Source organism: Sciurus carolinensis, chromosome 2 (genome assembly GCF_902686445.1).
Source record: "Sciurus carolinensis chromosome 2, mSciCar1.2, whole genome shotgun sequence".
NCBI classification, from domain to species: Eukaryota; Metazoa; Chordata; class Mammalia; order Rodentia; family Sciuridae; genus Sciurus; species Sciurus carolinensis.
The window spans coordinates 69852049-69876058 of record NC_062214.1 but is presented as its reverse complement, the minus strand read 5'-3'; the positions used below and the strand labels follow the sequence as shown (position 1 = coordinate 69876058).

The 24010-nt window shown below is 38.3% G+C and overlaps 2 protein-coding genes across 4 annotated transcripts in view; both read right to left on the bottom strand.

Moving 5' to 3' along the window:
- The window catches only part of Entrep2 (endosomal transmembrane epsin interactor 2), a 450763-nt gene that overhangs the window by 119914 nt on the left and 306839 nt on the right, over positions 1 to 24010 (bottom strand). The window lies entirely within an intron of this gene.
- On the bottom strand, positions 1820 to 3177 carry Nsmce3 (NSE3 homolog, SMC5-SMC6 complex component). Its single transcript, XM_047540853.1, has one exon. The coding sequence runs from the start codon at positions 3065 to 3067 to the stop codon at positions 2180 to 2182; it is 888 nt and encodes a 295-aa protein (XP_047396809.1). The 5' UTR covers positions 3068 to 3177; the 3' UTR covers positions 1820 to 2179.

Genomic DNA, 24010 nt, shown 5'->3' with positions numbered 1-24010 from the left:
GGCATGATATCCAGACTCATTACCTGCAGATAGGGTGAGAAGGGAAAGATTTAAATGCCCAATCTTGTCTCTAATGTTTGTATTTTGTAATCTGAAACAAGATAACATGTTGAGGGTAAAATTGTTAACATCTCTATGAGGACACTGATACAATAAACATTAGCCAGCATTAACTGCATCAGAAAAAAATGATAGTGGGTGTTAGGTAATAATTTTCACCACAAAAACTTGAGTGTTACAGCACCCCAGGAGAAGTCAGAGTTAGTGAGATAAAGAGAACAGTAGGCAGGAGGTCATTTACACACTGAAATAAAATACAGACCAGGAAGAAATGACTTTAAGGACCAAGTGTAGTCTATGAAAGAAATAAATGCAAATCTCATTTCTACACAATGAAATAAAACCCAGTAATCTCTCATATTCCTCCAAACCTATCTCATATCCACCATGAATTCTTATAGATGACATTTTTCAGAGCCAATGAAATTCACCTATTTTTGTTTGTTTTCCTGAGGGAAAGCATTTACTTCATTTAATGGTTAATCTGCAGAAACTTTCCTCAGAACAATTATACTTATTCACTCATTGAATAAAATGTGTTGAATCTTTGTATATAAACAGCATTTGGCTAGCTAGCTGTTATGGAGAAATATGAGACTATAAACTCTTTTTCTTTTGGCTCATTTAACTGATGTAACTACAGTATAATTATTTTTCCCATTTTACAGATAAAGAAATTGAGATTGAGAGCTTAAACCCTGACCCTGAATCACCATGCTAACAAGTTAGCAGGAGCCATCATTCATATTCAGTTTGTCAGATTACTTCAAGATCCATCACTTTATTGTACTATGACTGCAATGCTCTCTCAAAGCCCAGCAGAGATCTTATGTCTAACTTTTCTGCTCTTACTGTTCTATATGAGCTGAATTCACCATATACCAGGTTATACCTTGCCATGAAACCATTCAATAGAATCTGAGAAGAATACAACTATAACTTCTGAGTCAGTAGTAGTAGTTCCAGACCCAGGAGGAAAAAAATATATATATACATATATATATATATATATATATATATATATATATGTGTGTGTGTATATATATATATATATATATATATATATATATAAAATTTTTTTTAAATTAAATAACAACTATAATCCTTCATACTAGGAACTTTGCCTGAAACTTTATGTAAACTTCCTTACCTAATCACACTGGCATACAGAACATACAAATGAGAAGCCCACTGTTTTTAAGTTAAGAAACTTCTTTATACAAACTAAAGAACCTACCTAAGTTCACAGTGGTGCTCCCAAGCAGGCTGATTCCCAAAGTGGGCACAGTTAATCACTATGCCACTGTTTTATGAACTTTTGGGGGACCCGGTGTGAAATTATTTTTCATCACAATCCAAAATACACACAAGAAACAACTTCTACAGAACACTATTTACCTCAATAATATGTAGCAAAAACTTAAGTTGCTGGTTTTGAGTTATGAAATTTCCTTAAGTTATGGGATTTTAAAAATGCATAATGGTTAACTGCTCAAAAACACAGTAGTTATTAAAACAATGATGGCAGCAAAAAAGAAAACAATGAAATCAAGAGGTCAGCAACAGAGCTGAGTAATAATTAAGAATATAAAAATTGTTATTCACAGAAAATACATTATGTACATTGCATGGAAACATGCATAATGTTTATATATGTAGGAAATACATAAAAATAAAACACCGTGATAAATAAGGATATAGGCAATTACATCTTTGTTTTTAATTTTACAAAGACTTTTATTTTTTCCTTACAAACTTGGATAGTTCAGAGACCAGGTAATAATTACTTTTTTTTTTTTTCATCCAAACAATTTACTTGTGTTCTTTCTTCTTAAGTATCTGTTTCAAAACATAGTTTCCCAATAGTTTTATAAAGTTAGCAAACTTTTCACACCAAAAGAATGACATTAAAATAAACAAAAATGCTCCTGTTTTAAATGAAAATTGGGAACCATGCCGACACTTAAAAGAACAAACCTTTGCAACACATCCTAAAGCTACAAACATTCAAGCGTTGCAGAAAATCCTCCTTCCAAATCCCCTTCCCTTATTCTTTCAGCATTGTGCCTTTGAGTGACAAACCCTTGTCCCAGGAGTCCCTCTGAATCCATCCCTGATTTCAAGAGGATGGGGTTGGACCACTAGGCTCAGGTCTGGCCCTATTCTCCTCATCTGCCAAGGCCTCACAGTACTGCGCTGGCCAGTCCTTGGGGTCTTGATTATGGACTTTGGCCACAAACTTAAGAACTTTCATCTTGCTGGTTTCCAGGTTGGTTCGTGGGCCCCACTGGAATTCGTAGTCTACGGGATCAGTGTGGGGTATCCGGCGGTACTCCAGGTAACGCTGTCGCACAAAGTCCTCTGTAATGAGTTTCTTTGGATCCCCAAAGATTAAATGCTTCTTGGTGGGGTACACCCCCAACCGACGCAGAAAGTCCCAGACTTCGGTTTCCTTGATAGTGTTGCCCTTCATAAAGATGAGCCCTAAAACAATCATCAGTAGACCTGTGGTGGGAGTGCCCTGATCGCCTCTCACCTCGGCATCCTCCTCCACGGGTTCCAGGGTGTTGATCAGGATGTAGGTGTTACTTTTCGGTTCAAGTTCCACTAGCTTGTACCCGAAGACGTATTGGAGGCGCTCGGCAGCCAGTTTGAGGAGGTCCGGGAAGATGTCCTTGTAGTCTCCGATGACATGCTTCAGTATGTCGGTCCGCTTGATTGGAATCTTCTTCTGGTCCTTAATCAGCAAGAACTGGACCAGCTCCGCCACCTTCAGCTCCAGTTGCTTCTGGGTCCGAGGCCCCACAGAGGGGGCGGCCTGGGACCGGCGTGCGCCCTGCGAGGAAGTGCCTTGGGACTCCTGAGAGCCCGCCGGGCCGCGGGACGTGCTCGGGGTCTCCTCCGAGACGCCGCCCCTCTGGGCCCGGAAGTCTCCGCCGCGGCCCGAATCTCTGTCTTTTTCCGCTTGGGAACTAAAGCGACCCCGACTCCTCGGCTTTTGCAACATGTCACCAGGCAACGGGAGCCGAACGCCAGCGCAGACTCCAGCGGGCGGAGGAACGCTCGCCGTAACCGGCGGAAGCGGCAGGAATTGTGGGGTCTGAACGAGGCGCGCCTGCGCGGCCCTGGGCGAGGCCACAGAAGGCGCGCGCTGCGTCGGCGGAGCCTGCGCGTTGCATCACGGAGGGGGCACGGTGTGTACGCGAGAATGGGGCTTAGAGGGTGTCTGTGCCGCTACTGCGCATGCGGAGAGGGGAGGCTTCTGCGTTCCCCCTGAGTCTGAGCTGCGACTTCGGTGATGATTGTGTGCTGGTTTTTTTTTTTTTTTTTGAAATCTTACAAATAGAAAGCAAGAACCCAAACCCCAAAGCAAGTGTACGACTAACTTCTAGGCCACACATGCTTAGGTATGTTTTATAGGTCGTACTGAACTTCAAAATCGGGTGTGTTTGTAAACGGAGGGAACTCAAAAGGGTAAATAAGGTGAAGAGGAAGAGGAAGGCAAGACTGGAAGGTAAAGTAAAAGTATTTATTCGTACACCAAATGCACACATAAAAGACCCAAAGGACTCGTAGTTTTTCTGCCCTTCTTCGCTCAAATTCACACCTTCCTGACCATTAGAATTACTTTCTCTACCTTCCTTTGGGGTCTGTAAGGCATACTTTCCTCAAGAGCAAGACTTCTTCCCTCTATTTCCGAATTTATATTTTCCGCGTTAAACTTAGACAGCCAAGAGGCCAAGAGAGGCCCATCCACACAAAGCAGGAGGAGCCATGTGCCAATAACTAACTTGGTTAATTGAGTATATCTAAAAAAAAAAAAAAAAAAAAAAAAAAAGTTCACGAAACTGCCTTGGACCCACAACCACAATTTTAGCAGAAATGGCCAAGTGGAATGTAACAAGCAGAGAAATGTGCTCTCTCAAGAGATTACCATTTAATTTGGGGCATCGATGTTGAAGAATTGTAATAATGTGGAGTTCCTAAATTTCTTAATTCTTAATATATTAGCCTTAGGACCCAAAAAGAAAAGAAAAAAAAAACAACACAGGTATCATCCCTTATAATCCGTGATGTGTGCGGTTTGTATGTATATTTTAAATTGTGCAATTCTAATAGCCAAAATGAGTCATTTCATTAACTGGAACCATCAGCAATATGCTGCTGTTACTTCTGATCTTAGTAAATGTGCTTCTCTATTTACTGACTTGCAAAGAAGAAACTGAATTTCTCTCTTTTTAAAGCTACCCAGAATATGGGTAAACTGTTCAAAGAACTAAATCAAATTGATTTCCTCTTTAATGCAAATATATTCACAGGAAAGCAATTCAGAACACATTATTTGAATAATAACATCAAAACACAACCTTATTAAAATTGCATTAAATGGAAGTAGCATAAAATTTTTCTAATTCAATATCAAAATGCAGTCTGATAATAGCACTGGAACTGCAATAGTAAATGTGAAATCATCTTCCATGTTATGCAATCATGCTAAAATCTAGTAAGCTATGAGTAATAACTTCCTCACAAGATGCAACAATATATTCTCAAACATCAATCTTAATGACAGGAGCTGCTGTCATTTGAATGTGTCTCCCAAAGTTCAAGTGTTGGAAACTTAATCCTCAGTGTAACAGTGTTGGGAAGACAGGCCTGATAAGAAGTGATTAGATCATGAAGACTCTGCCCTCATGACTGCATTAGTGTCATCTCTGGAATGGGTTAGTTATCTCCAGAGCAGGTCTGTTATTAAAGCAAGTTCAGCTGTCTTCCAAGTGTACTCTCTCAGTCATGTGATGCCTTCCACCATGTTATGACAAAGCAAGAAGCCCTCACTAGATGTAGCCCTACAACCTTGAACTTCCCAGCCTCTTGAACCATGAGCCAAATAAGATTTCATTGTTTCTAAATTTCTCAGTCTGCAGCACTCTTTTATAGCAACATGAAACAGACTAAGTCAGAGGCCTACAAATAAAAATATATCATCATAGCATTCATTTTATTTTACAGTAAGAATTCATCTGCTTCAGTGTCCTTGAAAATTACAATTTGTACTTAAGTCAAAGAAGGCTCTTGCAATCTAATTCTGCAAAAGCTACTTCCAGAAGGACTAGTTGTACCTTGAGTCAAATAATTTCAGCAACCAAGAGATAAGGGAGAAATTAAAAAAAAAACATGAAAGCTGTTGTCAGTAATTAGTCTGGTCTTTCAATGCTATTTTTTTTTTTTTTTTTGCAGGCAAGAGGTTTTGGGTGTACTATATAGACAACATTTTAAACAGCAGAGTTGCATGATTTGGTTTATATTCCTTTATTTATTTTTTTATTTTTTACAGACTGTCAATGCTATTTCTTGTTAAGGTATTCACCTAAACTATTAAGTAGTTCTATTGGCTAGGCTACCCTATGACTGTGTGTAAATCAGAAGTGTCTGTCAGTGGCACCCCAGCTTAGATAGCAGATTGTCATTACTCACAATAGATAAGAAAAGGTAACAGTTTGAAGTCTGAAAACACCTGTCTACTGTCTAGAAGAGTGAGGCTGAGAAAATACAGGCATAAATGATAAAATGAGGTTTATTACTGTATGGGGAAGACACCTAAGCCCACGTTCCATGTCACTCTGAGAGACATGCATGTTTTAGGTAGAAATTGTGGCAATATTAACACTAATGACAATAACTACAAATAACAACAACTAATGATTTTACAGAGGTAAATAGCATTAGAATGAAGTTTAGATACTGCAGGGGTCACCCAAACCCACATTCCACTTCAGATTAACACTGGAAGCCATGCATGTTTGGATAGAAATTGGGGTGGCAATAACACTAATAATGGTGTGTATAAATCACAATGGCTAATGGTTTTACAAAGTTAACTGGGTTAGATCTTATTTCCAAGTGGTCTTCAGGTACTCCTTAATTTAGTCCCCCAAACAACTCAACGAGGCATGTGTGTTTATTAAATTTCTCTTCTCACAAGTGGAGAAACAGGCTCAGAGAACCTAGACAATGGTGTTCTTGAAAAAGTAAAAGCTATGGAATCAAATGGCTCTAGATTAGAGAACAGTTCGACACTGGGAAAGCTAACAACACCCCAAGTTTTGGTTTCTAAATCAATAAAATGAGACCACTAATCCTGGATTCAGGGGATTGAAATAGGTTTGTCAAATACCTAGCACCTGGCAGATAGTTGATAACTTTTTTTTTCTTCCTAGGGACTTTAGTGTTAAGGAAAATATGAGTGCTACACAAAGTTATATTTGGTGTAGGGGAGGCAAAACTACTCTCTTAGAGTGCCAGCTGGACCTGAGAATTAAATTGACATGAGACAGATTAATAGGAGAAAAGCACACATATTTAAGTATTACATATCATTGGAGCTCTCATAAGGAAATGGATATACAGAAGTAGAAAAACCTAAATGCTTTTACATTTGAACAAAGGGAAGTAATTATGGAAAAGTAAGTAAATTATATGGGGAATCTAAGGGAGGATAATTATTTTAACAAGGCTGTTTGTACAAAATTCTCTTGGCTAAGACTCCCCATGGAGTAATGTTTCTTTTCTCCTGGTACTGGAAAGACATCTTACACATGGTAGTTTTTAATCTCCTGTTCCCAGGAAGAAAAGAGGAGACTAGAATGCCCTTCGTGCATCTGCTGTTTTTCAAGTGTCTTTAGCGCAAAGTAATCTTTATGCCAAAGTGGCATATTTTGGGAGGCATATTCTGCTACCCCTTAGTAAAAAGATGTTCACTGCAGAGAAACACATGTACATATAAAAATCAGGGGAAGTTCTGGAGCTATATGTCAAGGTAATATTAGAGTCATTTACTTTTAAAAATAAAATTCAATTTTGTTTCTTTGCTTGGGAAAGAAAATTATATACTTACTGAAGTTTAACTTCATAGTGACATAATGCCATAGCAGTTATGCAATTCAAATTTTAAATAAATTCAATGCAATTTGGAATATGGAATTTGTAACTTTTTGTACAAGGAGCAAAGTAACAAAGACAAGTGGTTTTAAAGAAAAGAAATTTTCAAATACTTTATGTTAATGACCTCCTTGTTTTTATTGACAGACCCGAAAGAAAAAAAATTGAAATTCTTGGAGGCAAAATCTAAGCTAGCTAAGATTTCAAAAATGAGCAAGGAAATGCCTGTGACCAATTGCTGTTTAAATGTCTCTAAGTAATTAAATGCTTAATTTCATCTCCTTGGTAGCAAATGCTTCCCTAGAATCTCTAATCATCTTTATTATCTACTAGATTTTCCTCTTCATTCATTGGTATTTCTTGTAGATCCAGAGCAACGTTTTAAATTTTCTGATAGCAACACAGTGCTGAAAGCAGGTGAGGACATTTTGGGGAAGAAAGGCAGTGATCAAAGTATGCAGCTAGCTGTGTGAGCAGTTTCCCACCTTTTCCAGTGGACAAAAACAGGACAATGCACAGCATGTCTGCAAAGGACTTAAGTGGCAAACACTATTTGGGTAGATAACAGGGAAAGCAGTCCAAATTTTTAATGGATGAAATAAAATTCCTTGCGTCCACTCACTCTGATCACTCACTATAACAAAAAGGGTCCACCTATTCCTAACAAGATACTCCACTTAGATCACATGGTAGTCTACATAATAATATTTTTCTCCCTCTTAAGTAAAAACTTTGATTAAATAGCAGCACAGCTTTCCTTAATTGGCAGAAGAGGGAGAGGTGGGCCTTGATGAGATAGTGCTTTCCAAATATTGCGGCCATTTGGTCCAAACCTTTTTCTTAGACTCTTTTTAAGAAATACAAATTATTCAGTTACCCAGAGCCTTTATGAAAATCATTAAGGTCTATGCAAGGTCTCAGTAGTGGCCAATAAGATTCCTTTTGTTTTCTTGGTCCCTGACCCTCCCTGTTCTGCATCTCTTCCCTTTAGGAACTGACCTCTTTCCACCTTGGTATCTGACTGGGAATGCCAATCTGCCTCCCTCTGGGGGCTCATAGAGGTTCTCTCTCTTCTGGACTAACAAGCTGAAGGGGTAACAAAAGCCTAGCCATTTGTGCTGTTGTTTGGGGATGAGCCAGCTTGTGGTGAAGAGCTCTAATAGATGGAGAAATAGTTTCTTTCTTCTGGTTTAGATATGAGGTGTTTCCAAAGAACTTGTATGAGATAATGCAAGAAAGTTTAGAGGTGAAATGATTGGGTAATGAACACTTTAACCTAATCAGTGCATTAATACACTGATAGGAATTAATTGGGTGGTAACTGTGAGTACGTAGGTTGTGGCTAGAGGAGGTTGGGTCACTGTGGACATGCCTTTGGGGTTTATATTTTGTCTTTGTGGAGCAAAGGTCTCTCTTCTGTCCCCAGCTGCTTTCCTCTACCACAATCTTTTGCCATGGGGTTCTGCCACACTTCGGGCCCAGGGCAATCAGGTTGGCTGTTTTGGACTAAGACCTCTGAAACCATGAGCCCCCAAATAAGCTTTTCCTTCTCTAAAATTTTTCTTGTCACATCTTTTATGATAGCAGCAAAACAAGATGACTAAAACATAGTTCTAATGCTGCCACCTGATTCCCTGGGTCCTGAGTTCAAGGATAGACTCTTGGAGATAATGCGTTACTGGAGCATCTCCTTTTGTGTAATCTCCTTTGAGTTGATTGCTGTTATTTGGAACTGAACAAATTCTAGCTAAATCAGTAGCCAAGTCCATATGCAAGGAGAAAGGAATACCAGGAAATGATACTTTGTTTCACAGGAATAAAGCTTGAAAAGGTTAATATCACCAACAATGAATGTCATCATTCAATTGAATGAACTGAATACAACTTGATATTATTTTAATGTTTTTTCACAGTGTTCTGTGGTTGAAGAATATGCTTATAAATTTAGCAACAGGCAGTACAGAGGAAGGATAAACTATGAGGGACTGTGGTTTTCAGTGTAGAATGTAGATATGGGGTAAGGTGGTGATTTCCCTCTGAGGAAAGTAGTTTAGACCACTTGGAATATGTAGTCATAGATGGATTAGTTGATAGAGATATGTTCTGAGAAATGCATTGTTAGGTAATTTCATCAGTGGGCAAACATCATAGAGTGTATTTACACAAATTAAGATGGCTCTGATGTCACTAGACAATGTAATCTTAGGGGACCACTGTCATGTATGTAGTTCATCATTGAATGAAACATTGTTACACAGTGAATGACTGTATTTTAAGGCACCTGCTACCCCAGGGTATCTATATTCTCCAAATTTAACTCAAAGCATTTTTCCACTGGTCATGCAAGATGACAGAAACCTCATTATTTTAGGCTATGTGTTAGCCTAAGGCAGAACTATACCCATGAGGCAAAGGCACTGAGGATAATGAACAAAGCTAATATACAGAGGGGGTCAATGCAAATAGATATTGAGAAAACTGAACACACTAAAATGGAAAGCAAAAGTATATGAAAAGAATTAAGAGAAAAAGAAACATTCAGGATATGAATCAAAATACTACATTGTACCTCATAAATATGAATAAATGTGACAATTGAAGGATAATAAAAATATTTAAGGCAGACAAGAAGATCTGATGTATGCATAACTGGTGGTCCTGAGGGATACAGTAATCATAAACAGAGAAATATATGTGATTTCAGGAATCCTGGGATATAATGAATTTACACAGGTCCCTGTCTTGGATCCTGTCCCCTTCTCGACTCCCTCCTTTGGACTAACAATCAGAGCAAGCATGCCTTCATGGCTGGAGTGTAATCAGAGATCATGGATCTCCAAGATCTGCAGAGGAGGGCTAGGACAGGGCTTTCCCCTGAGGTGCAACAAGTGAGAACTCAGGTGCTTGATGAGAAGGCAGCAAGCCCTGTCCCAAGGCCTGGGAAGAGCCAGGATCACCTGGTACCTTGTGAGGTCTGGGCTGGTAGAAGTCTGTGTCTCTCTCCTGAGGATCTTTTCTGAGGCTGTTCTCTCTTTTATGAGTCCCAGGCTGTTGACCAATTGCCCTGAGGAGCAGCTTCACTAGCAGGTCAAAACGTGCTGGGCCTTCAGGTTGGAAGAGGCAGCAATGTTCCCTCTATGTATTCCAGGCTCCAAGAGACCATTTCCTGATATTTGCAGACATGTAAATAGTGTGCCCTTTGATTCACTGTAGCCCATAAAAACAAAATTTTCAGAAACTTATGGGCTTCTCAGCACTTGCCAATGTAATACTTTTCCAGTGACTCTCAACACCATGCCCTGTAGAGCAAAGGAAGGTGAACAAAACCTTGCACAAGTGAATAAGAAAAATTATAACTCATAACCCAAGAACTTGAAGGAGAAGCAATGACATTGACAACTTTTGGTTCTGCTGACCAAGAAAGAGAGAACACACAAATAATAAAGCCACAAAGAAGGGACATCACTACATAACTTAAGAGAAACATAAGGGAATGTTATGAGCAGTGGACAATTATGTCAAAAATAAGATAAAGTAGAAGTATGGAGAAGTTACTAGAAAGACACAGATGAATGCAGTGTATTTTAAAATACAATGTGAATAGATCTACAACAATGAAACAGATTGAACTAGTAACTTTAAAACAGATTGAATTAGTAATTTCACAATTTCCCACAAAGTACTCGTCCAGATGGCTTCAAAGTGAATTCTACCAAACATTTAAAGAATTAAGTTTAATCCTGTCCCTTTTTTTCTAGAAAAATTGGAGGGACCAATTCCTAACTTCTATGAATCCAGCATTATCTTAGTACCAAAGTCAAAGATATCAGAAGCATAGAAAACCACAGACCCTCAAAAACATAAATGCAAAAAAATTGCTATTAAAATAATAGTAAACAAATTCTTGTAATATATTAAAACCTTATATACCATGACCACATGTGATTTACTTCTGACATACAAGGTTGATTTAGTATTAGAAATATCAATTAATATAATATGCTATATTAAGAGGAATAAAGGAGAAGAACCTCACGGTAGTTTCAATGGATACAATAAAAACATTTGACAAAATCAAATAGGCTTTCATGCTAAAAACACAGTAAACTGGATGGAAACTTATTCAATGTAACAAAGGACATCTATGAAAAATCTATAGCTAACATCATACTTAAGGGTGAACCTCAATGTTCTTAAGCTAAGATAAGAAACAAGAAAAAGATGCCCACTCTCACCTCTTTTATACAACATTGTATTGGAAGTTCCAGCCAGGAAAAGTAGACAAGAAAATAAAAGTCATCCAGATTAGGAAGGAAGAAGTAAAACTTGTCTGTTCATAGATGACATAATCTTGCATATGGAAAATCCCAAGAAATTCCCTAAACGATATTAAATAAGTTCAACAAGGTTGTAGGATACAAAATACATTTATAAAATTTTTTTTCTAAGCACTCGCAATGAACAATCTGAAAATGAAATTAAGAAAACAGTTCCACACACAATAGCATTAAAATGATAAAACACTTAGGAATAGTTTTTAAAATAAGTGAAAGACATACTATGAAAAGTGCAAAACAATGAAATTAAAGAAGATCTAAAAAAATGGAAAACATTTGTGTTCAGAGGACTTAATATTATTAAAATGCTGATACTACCCAAATTAATCTATATATTTGACAATCCCTATCAAAACCTTGTCAACAAAAAGTTGAATTTTTTTCTGAAATTGACAGGCTAATTCTAAGATTCATATTGGAAATGCAAGGAATTCAGAATAAGCAAAATAATCCTGAGAAAGAACAAGCTTTGAGTATTCACGTTCCTGATTTCAAAACTTACTATGACACTAATGTAATCAAGGCAGTATAGCACTGGCACATATTATTATGACGTGAACTATGTCTTCTCCAAAGGGCACATGTTTAAGTCCCAATTCCTAGTACCTCAGGTTGTAACTATATTTGTAGATAGCATCTTATAATACATTAGATTAAAATGAGGCCTTTGGAATGGGCCCCTAATCCAACAGGACTAGTGTCCTTAAAAGAAGAAGAGGTATCAGTTATGTGCTTGCATAGAGAAGAAGTCACATGAGGACAGTGAGAAGCTGTCCATGTTGAAAACTAAGGAGAGAAGCTGCAGTAGAGACCAAACCTTGATCTTGGATTTGTGGCCTCCAGAACTATGAGAAAGATTTCTGTTGTGTAAGCCACCCAATATGTGGTACTCTCCAATGGTAGCCTTAGCAAACTAATACAGAGACATGCAATAGAACTGATAGTCCAGTAATAACTACAACCAATTTTCAGAAGAGAGGTTACAACAACTCAATAGGATAGCAACAGATGATACTGGGATTACTGGATAGCCTGGTACTGGGATGAAAAATGATTTTGGACCCCAAATTGATACCATACACAAAATCAATGCAATGTGAATCTTAGGCCTGAATGTGAGAACTAACACTATAACTCTTAGAACAAAATGCAGGAGTACATTCTCATGACCTTGGGTTGAGCAAGGGATTTCTCAGATTCAAGACCAAAAGCATAAGTGAAAATGAGAAGACCTATAAGTTGGAATTCATTACAATTGAAAACTTTTGTGTGTCAGGACACTCTCAGGAAAGTGAAAGGACAATTGTACACATTCTGAGAGAAAATATTTTCAAGTCATGTTTCTATGTGATAAGGGATTTACATACAGAATATATAAAGACTTACAAGTGAACAAGAACAAATCTCAAATTTTAAAAGTGGGCAAATAATAAAGAGATATGTCTCCAAAGATATAAGAATTTTCTAACTATAAAAAAATGAAGTACTGTGAGGCACAGTGGTGCAGGCCTCAGCAACGTGGGAGGCTGAGATGGGATAATCTCAAGTTGGAGGCCAGCCTCTACAACTTAGCAAGGACCCCCATCTCAAAATAAAAAAAAAAATAAAAGGACTTGGGATGTGGTTCAGTGGTAGGGTGTCCCTGAATTCAATCCCTAGTACCAAAAAGAAAAAATAAAATTAAGTACTGAAGTACTGATACATGCTACAGTTGGATAGATCTTAAAAATACTGTGCTAAGTGAAAGAAGCTACTTACAAAAGACAATGTATTGTATACTACTTCTTAGGTGAAAGAGACAAATGCATAAAGGCAGAAAGATTAATGGTGCAGGGCTGGTAAGGAGGTGAGAAATGGGAAATCAATTAACAGGTATGAGATTTCTTTTTGGGGTGATGAAAATATTATGAAATTAGATGATGATGGTTCCATAACAGTAAATATGCTAAAAGAACATTGATTTGTATACTTTAAGCAGGTGTACCTTATGATATATTAAATAGTTAAATAAAACTGTTTTAAAAAACTTGCAGAAGGTCAAGCTGAAAATCTCCAATAAGTATAATGAGATGAAACAGAAAAGAAAGACTTATAAACCAGCGGTGAGAACCATCAAATGAATGCAGTTCAGGTGCCCAGACTTTCTGGATCAAAAACCACAGAAAAAGAATTTTTTGTTATAAATTTAAACCAAACTGCAACCAAATCAAGTCCTCTGTGAAAATAATAATTTCAGACAGCATCAGGAAGCAGGCTTGTCTGCACTTAAGGCAGTTAAGGGGCACCTTTAAAACCTGCAGCAGGTTAAAGGAAAGCAGTTCCATCCCTACACTGCCACCAATTTCCTCTGGGTTCTGCAAGAAAGCCTCCAACTGGCCTGATCTTCAGCCCCCTGTCTTGCAGAAAGGCAGGGTTAGGGGAGGCAACCTCTTTCAATGATAAAATACAATTATTCTATGAAAGAATTCAAAATAAAAGATCATCCACACAAGTTGGGAGGAAAACAGAAGGTTCATCCTCACAGTTAACATTTCTTTAAGAAACGCTTGGTCACTTACTTCCTAGATGTCAGCAAGCTGAAGCATCCTGAGTTTCTCAGAACATCTGGTGGTAAAATGATGAATTTCTCAATTTGGTCTGTGACCTCTAGAACAAACGACCTCCATTCAAGACTACACTGGGGTCATCAAACTTCAGTAGTGATGGTGAAATAACATGGAGGAAATGGGGTTATGGTTTTTCCTGCTGCCCTCTGGCTTCCTGTGAGAATCATGCACAAAGGGAGGCTTTAGGGGCTGTACAAAAACCCCAGCCCTAACCCAATCCAATATAATCACAGAAGTTCAAATTAAATTAACATCTGTGAAAGTCTATGTAGACACATTTATAATCCGTGGTTTAAAACTCAAGTCTTTACCCTTGTTTGGGGACAAGTTTTCAAATTCTACACATGGCACTGAAGGCAAGAATTTTTGCAGTTAAAAAAACAAACAAAACAGCTATTAAAACACAGTATATTAAGATGTCAAGCAACTAGTCAGAATGGCCATTATCAAGAATGCAAGTAACAACAAATGTTGGCAAGGATGTAGGGATAAAAGTACACATATACATTGCTGGTGGGACTGCAAATTGGTGCAACCACTCTGGAAAGCAATATGGAGATTCTTCAAAAAACTAGGAATGGAACCACCATTTGACCCATTTATCCCACTCTTTGGTTTATGTCCAAAGGATTTTTAAAATCAGCATACTACAGTGATGTAGCCACATCAATGTTTATAGCAGCTCAGTTCACAATAGCTAAGCTATGGAACCAACTTCAACAGATGAATGGATAAAGAAAGTGTGGTATATATTCACAATGGAGTATTACTCAGCCATAAAGAAGAATGAGTGCATGACATTTGCTAGTAAATGGATGGATCTAGAGACTTACCATGCTAAGTGAAATAAACCAGTCCCCAAAAGCCAAAGGTCAAATGTTTTTTTCTGATATGTAGAAGCTAACCCACAGTAAGGGGAGCGGTGATAGAAGTTCAGTAGATTAGACAATGGGGAGTGGAGGTAAAAGAGGGGAGATAGGAAAAGAAAAGAGTGGAATGAATCTGACATAGTTTTCCTATGTATGTATATGAAAACATCACAGTGAATCCCACCACGTGCACCCACAAGAACGGTATCCTAACTAGAATAAGATATTCCATGCTTGTATATTTATATCAAAATAGATTCTACTGTCATGTATAAAAAGAACCAATAAAGAAAGATGTCAAATGCAATATTACGTTCACACCTGCTGCTCTTTAGGCCCAAACCATCACGTGGTCTCACTTAACACCATCAGCTGTAATTTAGATCTTGAATGTCCCCTAAAGGCTCATGTGTCAAAGGCTTTATCCCCAGTCCATGGTACTATTTGGAGGTGTTAGAAACCTTTAGAGGTAGCACCTAGTGGGAGGGAAGTTAGGTCACTGGGAGTGTGTCCTTGAAAGGGACAGTAGGAACCCTACCCCGTCTCTTGGCCACCTTGATGTGAGCAGTTTCTTCTAACAAACACCCACCATGATGTGCTGCCTTACCACAGGCCCAAAGGGAATGTGACCAAGAAACTATGGACTGAAACCTTTGAAACTGTGAGCCAAAGTAAATGCTTCCTCATTATAAGTTGTTACCTCAGGTATTTAGTCACAGTGGTGGAAAGCTGGCAACACACCATCTCTTTATGTTTTCCTCTAATTAAATTGAATTTCCACAGTTTGCTAAATATGACAACTGAGAATAATGAGGTTTTATAAGAAATACATAACGATGATGAAACTTAATAAAAACTCAGAATGATTGAGAACAGATATGTCACTCCACTGACCACAGGGTTCAGTCCACTCAGCTGACTGACCAGATTTTCAAATGTACCTTCTGAAGTTGCTCATTCAGTTGAAAAGGATAATCTTCCTGCAAAATTGTAATATTAACAATAATCATTTTTAAATTAAAGTGAACAAATTTAATAGTGCCCACAAAGCTATTTTTGCAATCTTTTCATGAACATAAGAATTGATGTAAATATCTTTTCACCTGGAAGGGACCAGAAAGTCAGGTGCTCTGTTCTGTATCTCTGCTTGGACTGTCTCATGCTCCCCTGGACAAAAAGTAAATGTGTTGCTTTTCTTGGTATAAAAACTGTTTAAATGAGTAAAGCTTGTACAGACCCATAATGCTCAACATTTTCATTTTCATAAATCTGCAGCTCACAGTGAAAACCCTGGGACATGTGTGTATGTGATCTTAAAATACCCATTTTAAAGAAAACATTAAATCTGCCATGTTTACTTCTATTAAAGGATTAAAAGACCCTAAAAATGTGTCAATCATGAATAACCTTCTAAGCAGAGTAATTGACCAAACCCTTGTTTAGAAAGGCCTAGTACCTGCTACTTTATAACAAATTCCCAGAATTCCAATATTAATGGAAACTTCACTTTTCTCACTAACTCCTTTCCTGTGGTTGCGTGAGATATTCTGACTGCTGTGTGGAGCTGTCAAAAGCCTTAAATAGAGAAAATAAGAAAGAATGGCATTTCAGGGAGTAAACAAGTTTAATTTCAATTGAACCAAAGGAGGTACAAAGAAGGTTTTGGGAAGGAAGAGGAAGAAAATAGGTAAGACAGAATGAACCCTGTGCAAAAAAAACAGCAACTATTTAGATACAAATATGGCAACTGACAAACACCTATCAGCACCTTGGTTAAGACAGGAAAAAGCCCTGCTCAGCTGAGTCACACTCATCTGGAAAGGAAGAAAGCAGAAGGAACCTGCTGCCTGGCTGTGTCTCTGCTGGCTTGGCTGCAGCTTTGCTTTGGCAGCCGGTATGGGAAGGGCAACCCGACGTGCAAGTAAGGGAGGGAACTTGCTTTTCTGGAGGTTTCCTCTCCCTTGGAGCTGACAACACCATTCCTTAATCTGGCTGGATATAACAGGGCATCTTTTTTAAGAAGCAGGACTTTTTTCTATATCTTAAAGATTTTATTAATCCTACAAGCTTGAGAGAGATGATGTAGAAAAAGCAAACATTAACTAATTAACTGCTTCCTTGGATCCAACCAATCATTAAATATGTGCCAATGGAATTTTCTTAAGCAGCTCAGTTGTTTATAATTATCCAAGTGGTTCATACTGTTAGTGTGTATTTTTTCTTTCTTTCACATTTACCTCTAAGCAAATTACCAAATTCAATAGGGTTCTTATTCTGGACATTAAGAGCTATGTATTGGGAAATTGCACACAGTGATTAATTAATGTGGATACATCTGTTACATTTAATCCTTTGCGCCTAGTGTGATTATTAGATGCAACTTTGCAGAAATTCAGCCCAACTTATTGCCATTTATACTAATATCCATCCATATTTTTCCTTGGCAAGTCTTACTTAAGAATATTTTCTAAGTTTATAAATAAATTATACATCCCATTAAATAGAAGTTAAGTAACAGAGTGACTGATTTAGAAGTAAACATGTGATCCATCAATGAGGGATATATTTGATGACTTCTGAAAAATGTTTACTTGCTCTTAAAATTGAGGTTTGTTTGAAAAAAAAAATGAAATAAGGAAAGCTTTCCTCTTCTACTGAACATTTTGCACCTGCATGTATTGCCTCAAGCAGTGGCAATCATCTCATGACTGCAAAGAGCTAAGCCAACACATGAACACACTGAAGCTGGCAGAGTGGAAAGCTAGAAAGAAGCTAGGTCTCTGACTTTGCTGGGCTACTGAACCAACAGTCTACAGCAGCCCCCTTCTACACTTGCCATTTGACATAATAACCTTCTTTGCTCTATATGCTTTTGTGCAATGGATTTTATTTCATTTGCAGCCAAGAGCAACCCCGAATCTTCCCAACTGACACCTGTAGAATAGGTAGCCCCAATGGGAGGGACCTGTCACCTGGTTGTTCTCATACCTCACCTGGTGAAGCCATGAAGCCCAGTCACAGTTGGCTGTGTGCCAACTGGCTGCATCTATCTTGGCTTCATAAACATTTAAATGTGAGTGTGAAGTGCTGCTGTTCAGGAAATGGTGCAAGGCTTCAGATTGGTAGTTGGCTTCCAACTCTATGACAAAAGACCATCTAGATGTTACCTGGGTTCTGGGAAAGGGGAAGCGTCTAAGGCTTGCCAAGATAGCTCAGGTCAGTAGGTTACAAAGACAGGATTTGTTTGGAAGTCACGAAGATGTGTTCTTATATTTCGTGGATGTCATCCTAGCTTGCATGATGCTTGTCCTCAGCCATGGCTTGCCCACCAAGGAGTTCCTTTCCCACTGCATGCTGAATGAACCTCAGGGGCCATCCTGAGCTCCCAATCACTCTTCAGCTGGTTCCTTCACTCCAGCAAGTCTTCGCTTCTCCACCCAACAGATGGGCTGGTATTGAGGTTCTTCCTCCCTTGTCACTTTGCCTGTAGTTGATCCTGGTCTCCTAAGACCTCACTCTATACTACAACCCTGGTCCCTTGTACTTGGGAGGAGATGACAGGAAGTTAAAACCTGAGGCTCTGGAAGCTTTCGGTAATACATCTGTCCTTGTTGCCTGGATTCATGTAGCACCCCAAACCAGGCCTTGTTTCCTGGTTCTAAAATGATGATGGCCAGGACATAGCTGTACTTGAAAAGCCCCAAGACAACCAACCACACATTCCCTGGCATCCTGTGTTCATTGATGCTGGCTGGGTGGGGGTGTGTCCAAAGGGTGGCCCACACTGACTCCTGGTCCATGATAGAGGGATGCAGTCTGCACAGGGACCTGAAATCAGGGAACAGAGTCCAGAAAGAATCTGTTGAGCTAAATAAAGGTCAGGCTGTCTGGAGAGAGACTATGTCTATGACAGAGCACAGAGTGAGAAACAGCTCCCCAGGCCAGAGTGGGGTTAGCCCACTGATGTGGGTAGCTCCCCAGCAACAGAGAGAACACTTGTCTGGCCCAACTGAAGTGTCAGTTCTGGGAAGGCATAGCTATCCTCTTAAAAAAAGAAATTGCAAGGTAAGACTGAAGACAATTCAGCTCTATTTGATTCTGAAAATAGACACTATCCTTCCCCTCCCCCATATCTAAACCTAGACAATGTAGTTTGCCGGGCCCGTAGCCTCAGCCCAACAGAGGCAAAATGTTCCCACCTATCTGTCCCCATCTCTTCCTCTCAATCCACCATGGCCTGAGAGGGATTATATCTATCAAGCCCCCTAGCTGAGCTCAAACCAGCTCTGGGGAAACTACACCCAACAAAATGATTGGGGAAAGCAAACACACATGGTATCTAAGAAGTAAAGTCATTTGAAGGAAGGAGTCAGCTAAATTCTAGAACAGATGGATACTGTGGAGCAGAACTAATGGTAGAAACAGAAATAAACTATATAATAAAAACATAATGAGAACACATAAGGAGATATTATTAGAGCATGATAAAATGTTTCTAGGACATAATGCTTGATTTTTTAATCTTGAATTTTAGCAGAGGTACAGTAAAAGAGCATGATCCCCACTGAAAAACAAATTATTCTTTTAGGGAGATCAAATGAAAGATGAGTCACACAATACAAGACAAAAAGTTAATGAGCTAAAAATACAAATGAAAAATGAAGACAGAGAGGTAGAAGCTGGATGTATAACATATAAATAATAGAAACTGGGGAGAACACAAAACTATGACAGAGAATAAACAAAGGAATAATGTCGAAGGAAAAACTAAGTGAAGCCTTAAGATAGAGTTCTGAAAAGTCAGAAATTGGACACATCCTGGCAAAATTTCTGAATTTCAAAAATAGAAAAATCACATAAACTTCTAGACAGGAAGAACAAGTCATTTCTGGAAATAATCATTTTAGTCTCACATTTCTCACCTGCAATCACGGAAAGGAATAGGCTAGGGAATAACATTTATTGGCTAGGAAGAAGAAAGATCTGATCAAGAATTCTCTATTCAGGACAGTTATTATTATGTCAGTATAGAAAAATAGGTTATTGGACATGCAGAGGGAGAAAACACATACTTTCTATGTATGTTCTCTGAAAATACTACTGTATATTCTCACCTAAGAACCAAATCAAAACAGGGACTCAAGGAAGGTAGAGACAGAGTATAGTGATCAATATCAAGAGTGAGTATTATAATGCAGTAATGTGTCACCGATGTGCTTACACTCTAAGAAATGTGTTGTGAGGTGATTCTGTCCTCCTGTGAACAAAATTCTGTCCTCGTACGTGAACTTTATACAAATCTAGATGGTATAGCCTGCTACACACCTAGGCTGTATGGTACAGCCCATTGCTCCTAGGCTACATGTATAGCATGTTACTGTACTGAATCTCCCAGGTGATTATCACACAATGAAATTTGTCTGTCTAATCATACCTATCATAGAAAAGATACAGTAAAATACCACGTGAGAAAAATTTCAGCCCATTACAATCCTCTGGGACCACTGTTGTGTATGTGATCCTGTTATTGGCCAAAATGTATTGCATGAATGAACTTATTTTTAAAATCTTAATGGATAATGATAATGTAAATGTAAATTATGATACAGTTGTCCATAAGGATTCTTGAAATGAAAGAAGGAAATTCTTTGTAAGATTTGGGTCCCAAATAATCTTGACACATCTTAAGATTAAGGGGAAGCACAGTGGGGCAGGGCAGATGGAGTGGAAAGAATGACTACAAGGCTCTCCCCCATGCAGGGCAAGGTGAGGAGAGTACTGGGCATGTTTGGGTGGGGGAATGTTCTGGTTACTAAACTATGATTGTTCCACTCCAAATCCACAACTCCTATACTAGTATTGGATGTCTATAAACTGTTATTATTTTTTGCATGGTGGTATGTTCTGCCTATGGTTTGAGTTTGTCCTACAAGGGTTCATGTGCTGGAAGTGGTGGGACCTGTAAGAAGTGGGGCCTGCTGGGTAGGAGGTGTTTAGGTACTCGGAGGCACTCTCCTCAAAAGGGATTAGGGCATTCTCATGGGACCCTGGTTAGACCTCATGAGAGAGCTGTCATAAAAAGAACAAGATATGCCCCTCTCCACTTCTGGTTCTCTGTCTTGCCATGTGACTGTTCCTTCTTATACCCACTTCGGTCATTGTGATGCTACCTGCCATAAGCTCCTCAGCAGAGCCAGGCTGCAGTGGGTGCCATACACTTGAACCTCCAGAACTATGAGCTAAGTAAACCTCTCTTCCTTATAAAATATCCACACTCTTAGATTTCATTATAGTAATAGAAAATAGACAGATGCTGATAGTTTTCTAGTGGGCTTTCAATAAAGGCCAATGAAAGTAAGCTGAAAAGTGAGGAGAGGAGGACTGACTTCACTTACTGTTCCTGTCAGAATTGCCCCAACATATTAGTAACAAACTCCTCTATGTTGAAAGTTGTGTATGAACCATGGATTTGTTTGAGCCATCATAGGCAGGAAGGCTGCTTTTCTGGGAACTCCTTGGGTGAAATTCCCCAGTTTGAGAAAGACTAGATCATGCTGGTGCCCTGCCTTAGCTCACAGTCCTAGGTTCAAACACAGCAGCTGGGAGATGGGCATAACCTGCCATGCCCTGAACAACCTGTTTTCCCCACTCTTATTTTACTGAAGCTCCTTACTGAATCCCTTTGGTGTGTTCCACTAAATAAAGTGTTCACAGGCTTTACTCCTTATTAGGATCAGACCCATCAGGCCTCTTCCATCTGTCAATGTCCCCACTTTGAATATATATATAATTCTCATCTTTTATGTTTATTTCTTAATATTACTTTCCTACCCTTTATTTCCAGCCAGACCACACCTGCAATGGTTACCTACTCCCTCCCCATGCATGCCATGAACAGGACCTCTGCAGATATTAAAAGGGTAACAAAAGAATGTTATATGGAATATTGACCAGTACATTAAAAACATAGATGAAATGGGAATTTCTAGAAGAACACAACAAAAATAAAACTGATACAAGAAGAAACACAAAATTTGAATAGTTATGAGAGTTTCTGAATCTAGAATCAAAAATGTTCCCTCAAGGAAAATTCCAGACCAGATGACCCCATGAGTGAATTCAAATGAGTATTTAAAGAAGAAATAACACTAGTCTTAAATGCTTCCAAAAAAGAAAAATAGGGGCTATTCCCCAGTGCATCTTAGGAAGAAAGCATAACCTTAATATAAAAATCTGACAAGGACATTTTAAAAAATAAAGATTAAAGGCCAATCTACAACATGAATATATAAGCAAAAATACTTAACAAAACATCAACAAACAAAATCAAAAGAGTCAGAATGAGCAAGTTGAGTCAGAATAAGGAAAACAAGTTGGTTTAACATTCAAAACATTAGTCAAGATGCACCATATTAACAGAATAAAGGATTTCTCACCTATGATCTCAAAAGAAATAAAAGTAATATGATAAAATCCAGAATCTACTTATGGTATTAAAACAGCCTAACAAAAAACTTACCAAGCTCAAAATAAAAGGGAACTTAATCACTACAAACAACCTGCATAAAACATCACACAATAAAGTTCAAGATATGGAAAGTGGAATTGGATATTTGTCAACTATGTTTTTCTTTTTTAGATGGTGCTGTGATCTGCATATGGTGTGAGTTTGCCCTCCAAAGTTCATCTGTCGGAAGGTTGATGCTCACTGTGATGATGTGAGGTATGATGGGATCTACTGTGAAATACTGAAAATATTTCCTCTAAGATGATGGATGAGACAAAGAAATCTGATATCACTTGTGATCATCATTTTACTGAAAGTCTGGCCAGTATAGTCAGAAAAAACAAAGTTGGGAAGGTTGAATAGAAAGAAACAAAATTATCTTAATTTTAAATGACTCGATACTGTATGTAAAAAATTTAGGAAAATGCACAGCTGAAGATATAGAATTGTGTGTGTGTGTGTGTGTGTGTGTGTGTGTGTGTGTGTCACAGTAGCTGGATATATGGTTAATATATATAAAACAGTTTTTTTTTCATTTTCCACAAACAAAAAATGGAATTAAAACATACTCCCATTTGTGCCACATTTTCCCAAAGACAGACACACAATTGCTCTTAGCTTATGTGCCCTTACATGGGTGTCTACTTATTCCACCAAGAGAAGCTATTTCTCTGCCCCCTCTAATATCGCTTACTTTGAACAAAAGAATGAGGCAGCAGTTCCACTGTGTGAGTTCTACAACCTAGGCCTTAGGAGGATGGCATCCTGGTCTGTGTCTCCTGGAACCCTCTCTTGTGTAGGTTCCCCCTGCCATGGGCAGAAGCCCAGCCTAGACTATGGAATGAATGACAATGGGGGACCCGACCACCACCCAACATTCAAGTTCCAAATAACGAGTGGGGCAATGTGAATTGTTCAGCTGTTCCAGCCACAATCTACCTGCAATCCAAGGAGGGATTCCAGGCAAGACCAGCAGAAGAAATACCCACAGAATCCTAAGGAATAATAAATTGTTGTGGTTTCAAGAAATTAACTGTAGTGCTGGTTGGCAGTAGCAACAGATAACTGAAACACCATGCAAAACACCACCAACATACACATTTATTTATATACTTCTATTCAGAAAATAATAGAACATTATTGAGAGAAAGTAAAGAGACCTATATAAATGTTCATAGGCTGGAATATATGCTTTGGTCAAGATGTCAATTGTCCCCATAATCATTTATAGACTCTTTATAATCCCATCAAAAATTCCAGAAGGGTTTCTTTGCAGAACTTGATAAGCTGACTACAAAACTAACATGAGAATGCAAAACCACCAGCAGCCAAAGAATCTCAGAAGAACAAAGTGCTTACCTCCCAGATACCAAGACTTACTTATAAATCCACATTTATTAGGACAGTTTGATCTTGATGCTTGTGTGGACACAAAGACCAATAAAATCCAACAGAAATTCAGAAGTAAACCATGGACATAAGGACACTTCATCTGTCACAACGATAGCATTGCACGACTGTGAGAAAAGGACTAGCTTTTCAATAAATAATCCAGAATCAAGTGGATATATAGAATATATAGAAAAATAAAACTACATTTTTAATTTCAAAAATTAACCCTCAACAAATTATGGTGCTAAATGGAAAAAGGAAAATAATAAAGCTATTTGAAGATAATATAGGAGAAAA

Coding starts and splice junctions, on each gene's coding strand:
- Nsmce3 (XM_047540853.1), bottom strand. CDS start 3,067: ATGTTGCAAAAGCCGAGGAGTCGGGGTCGCTTTAGTTCCCAAGCGGAA.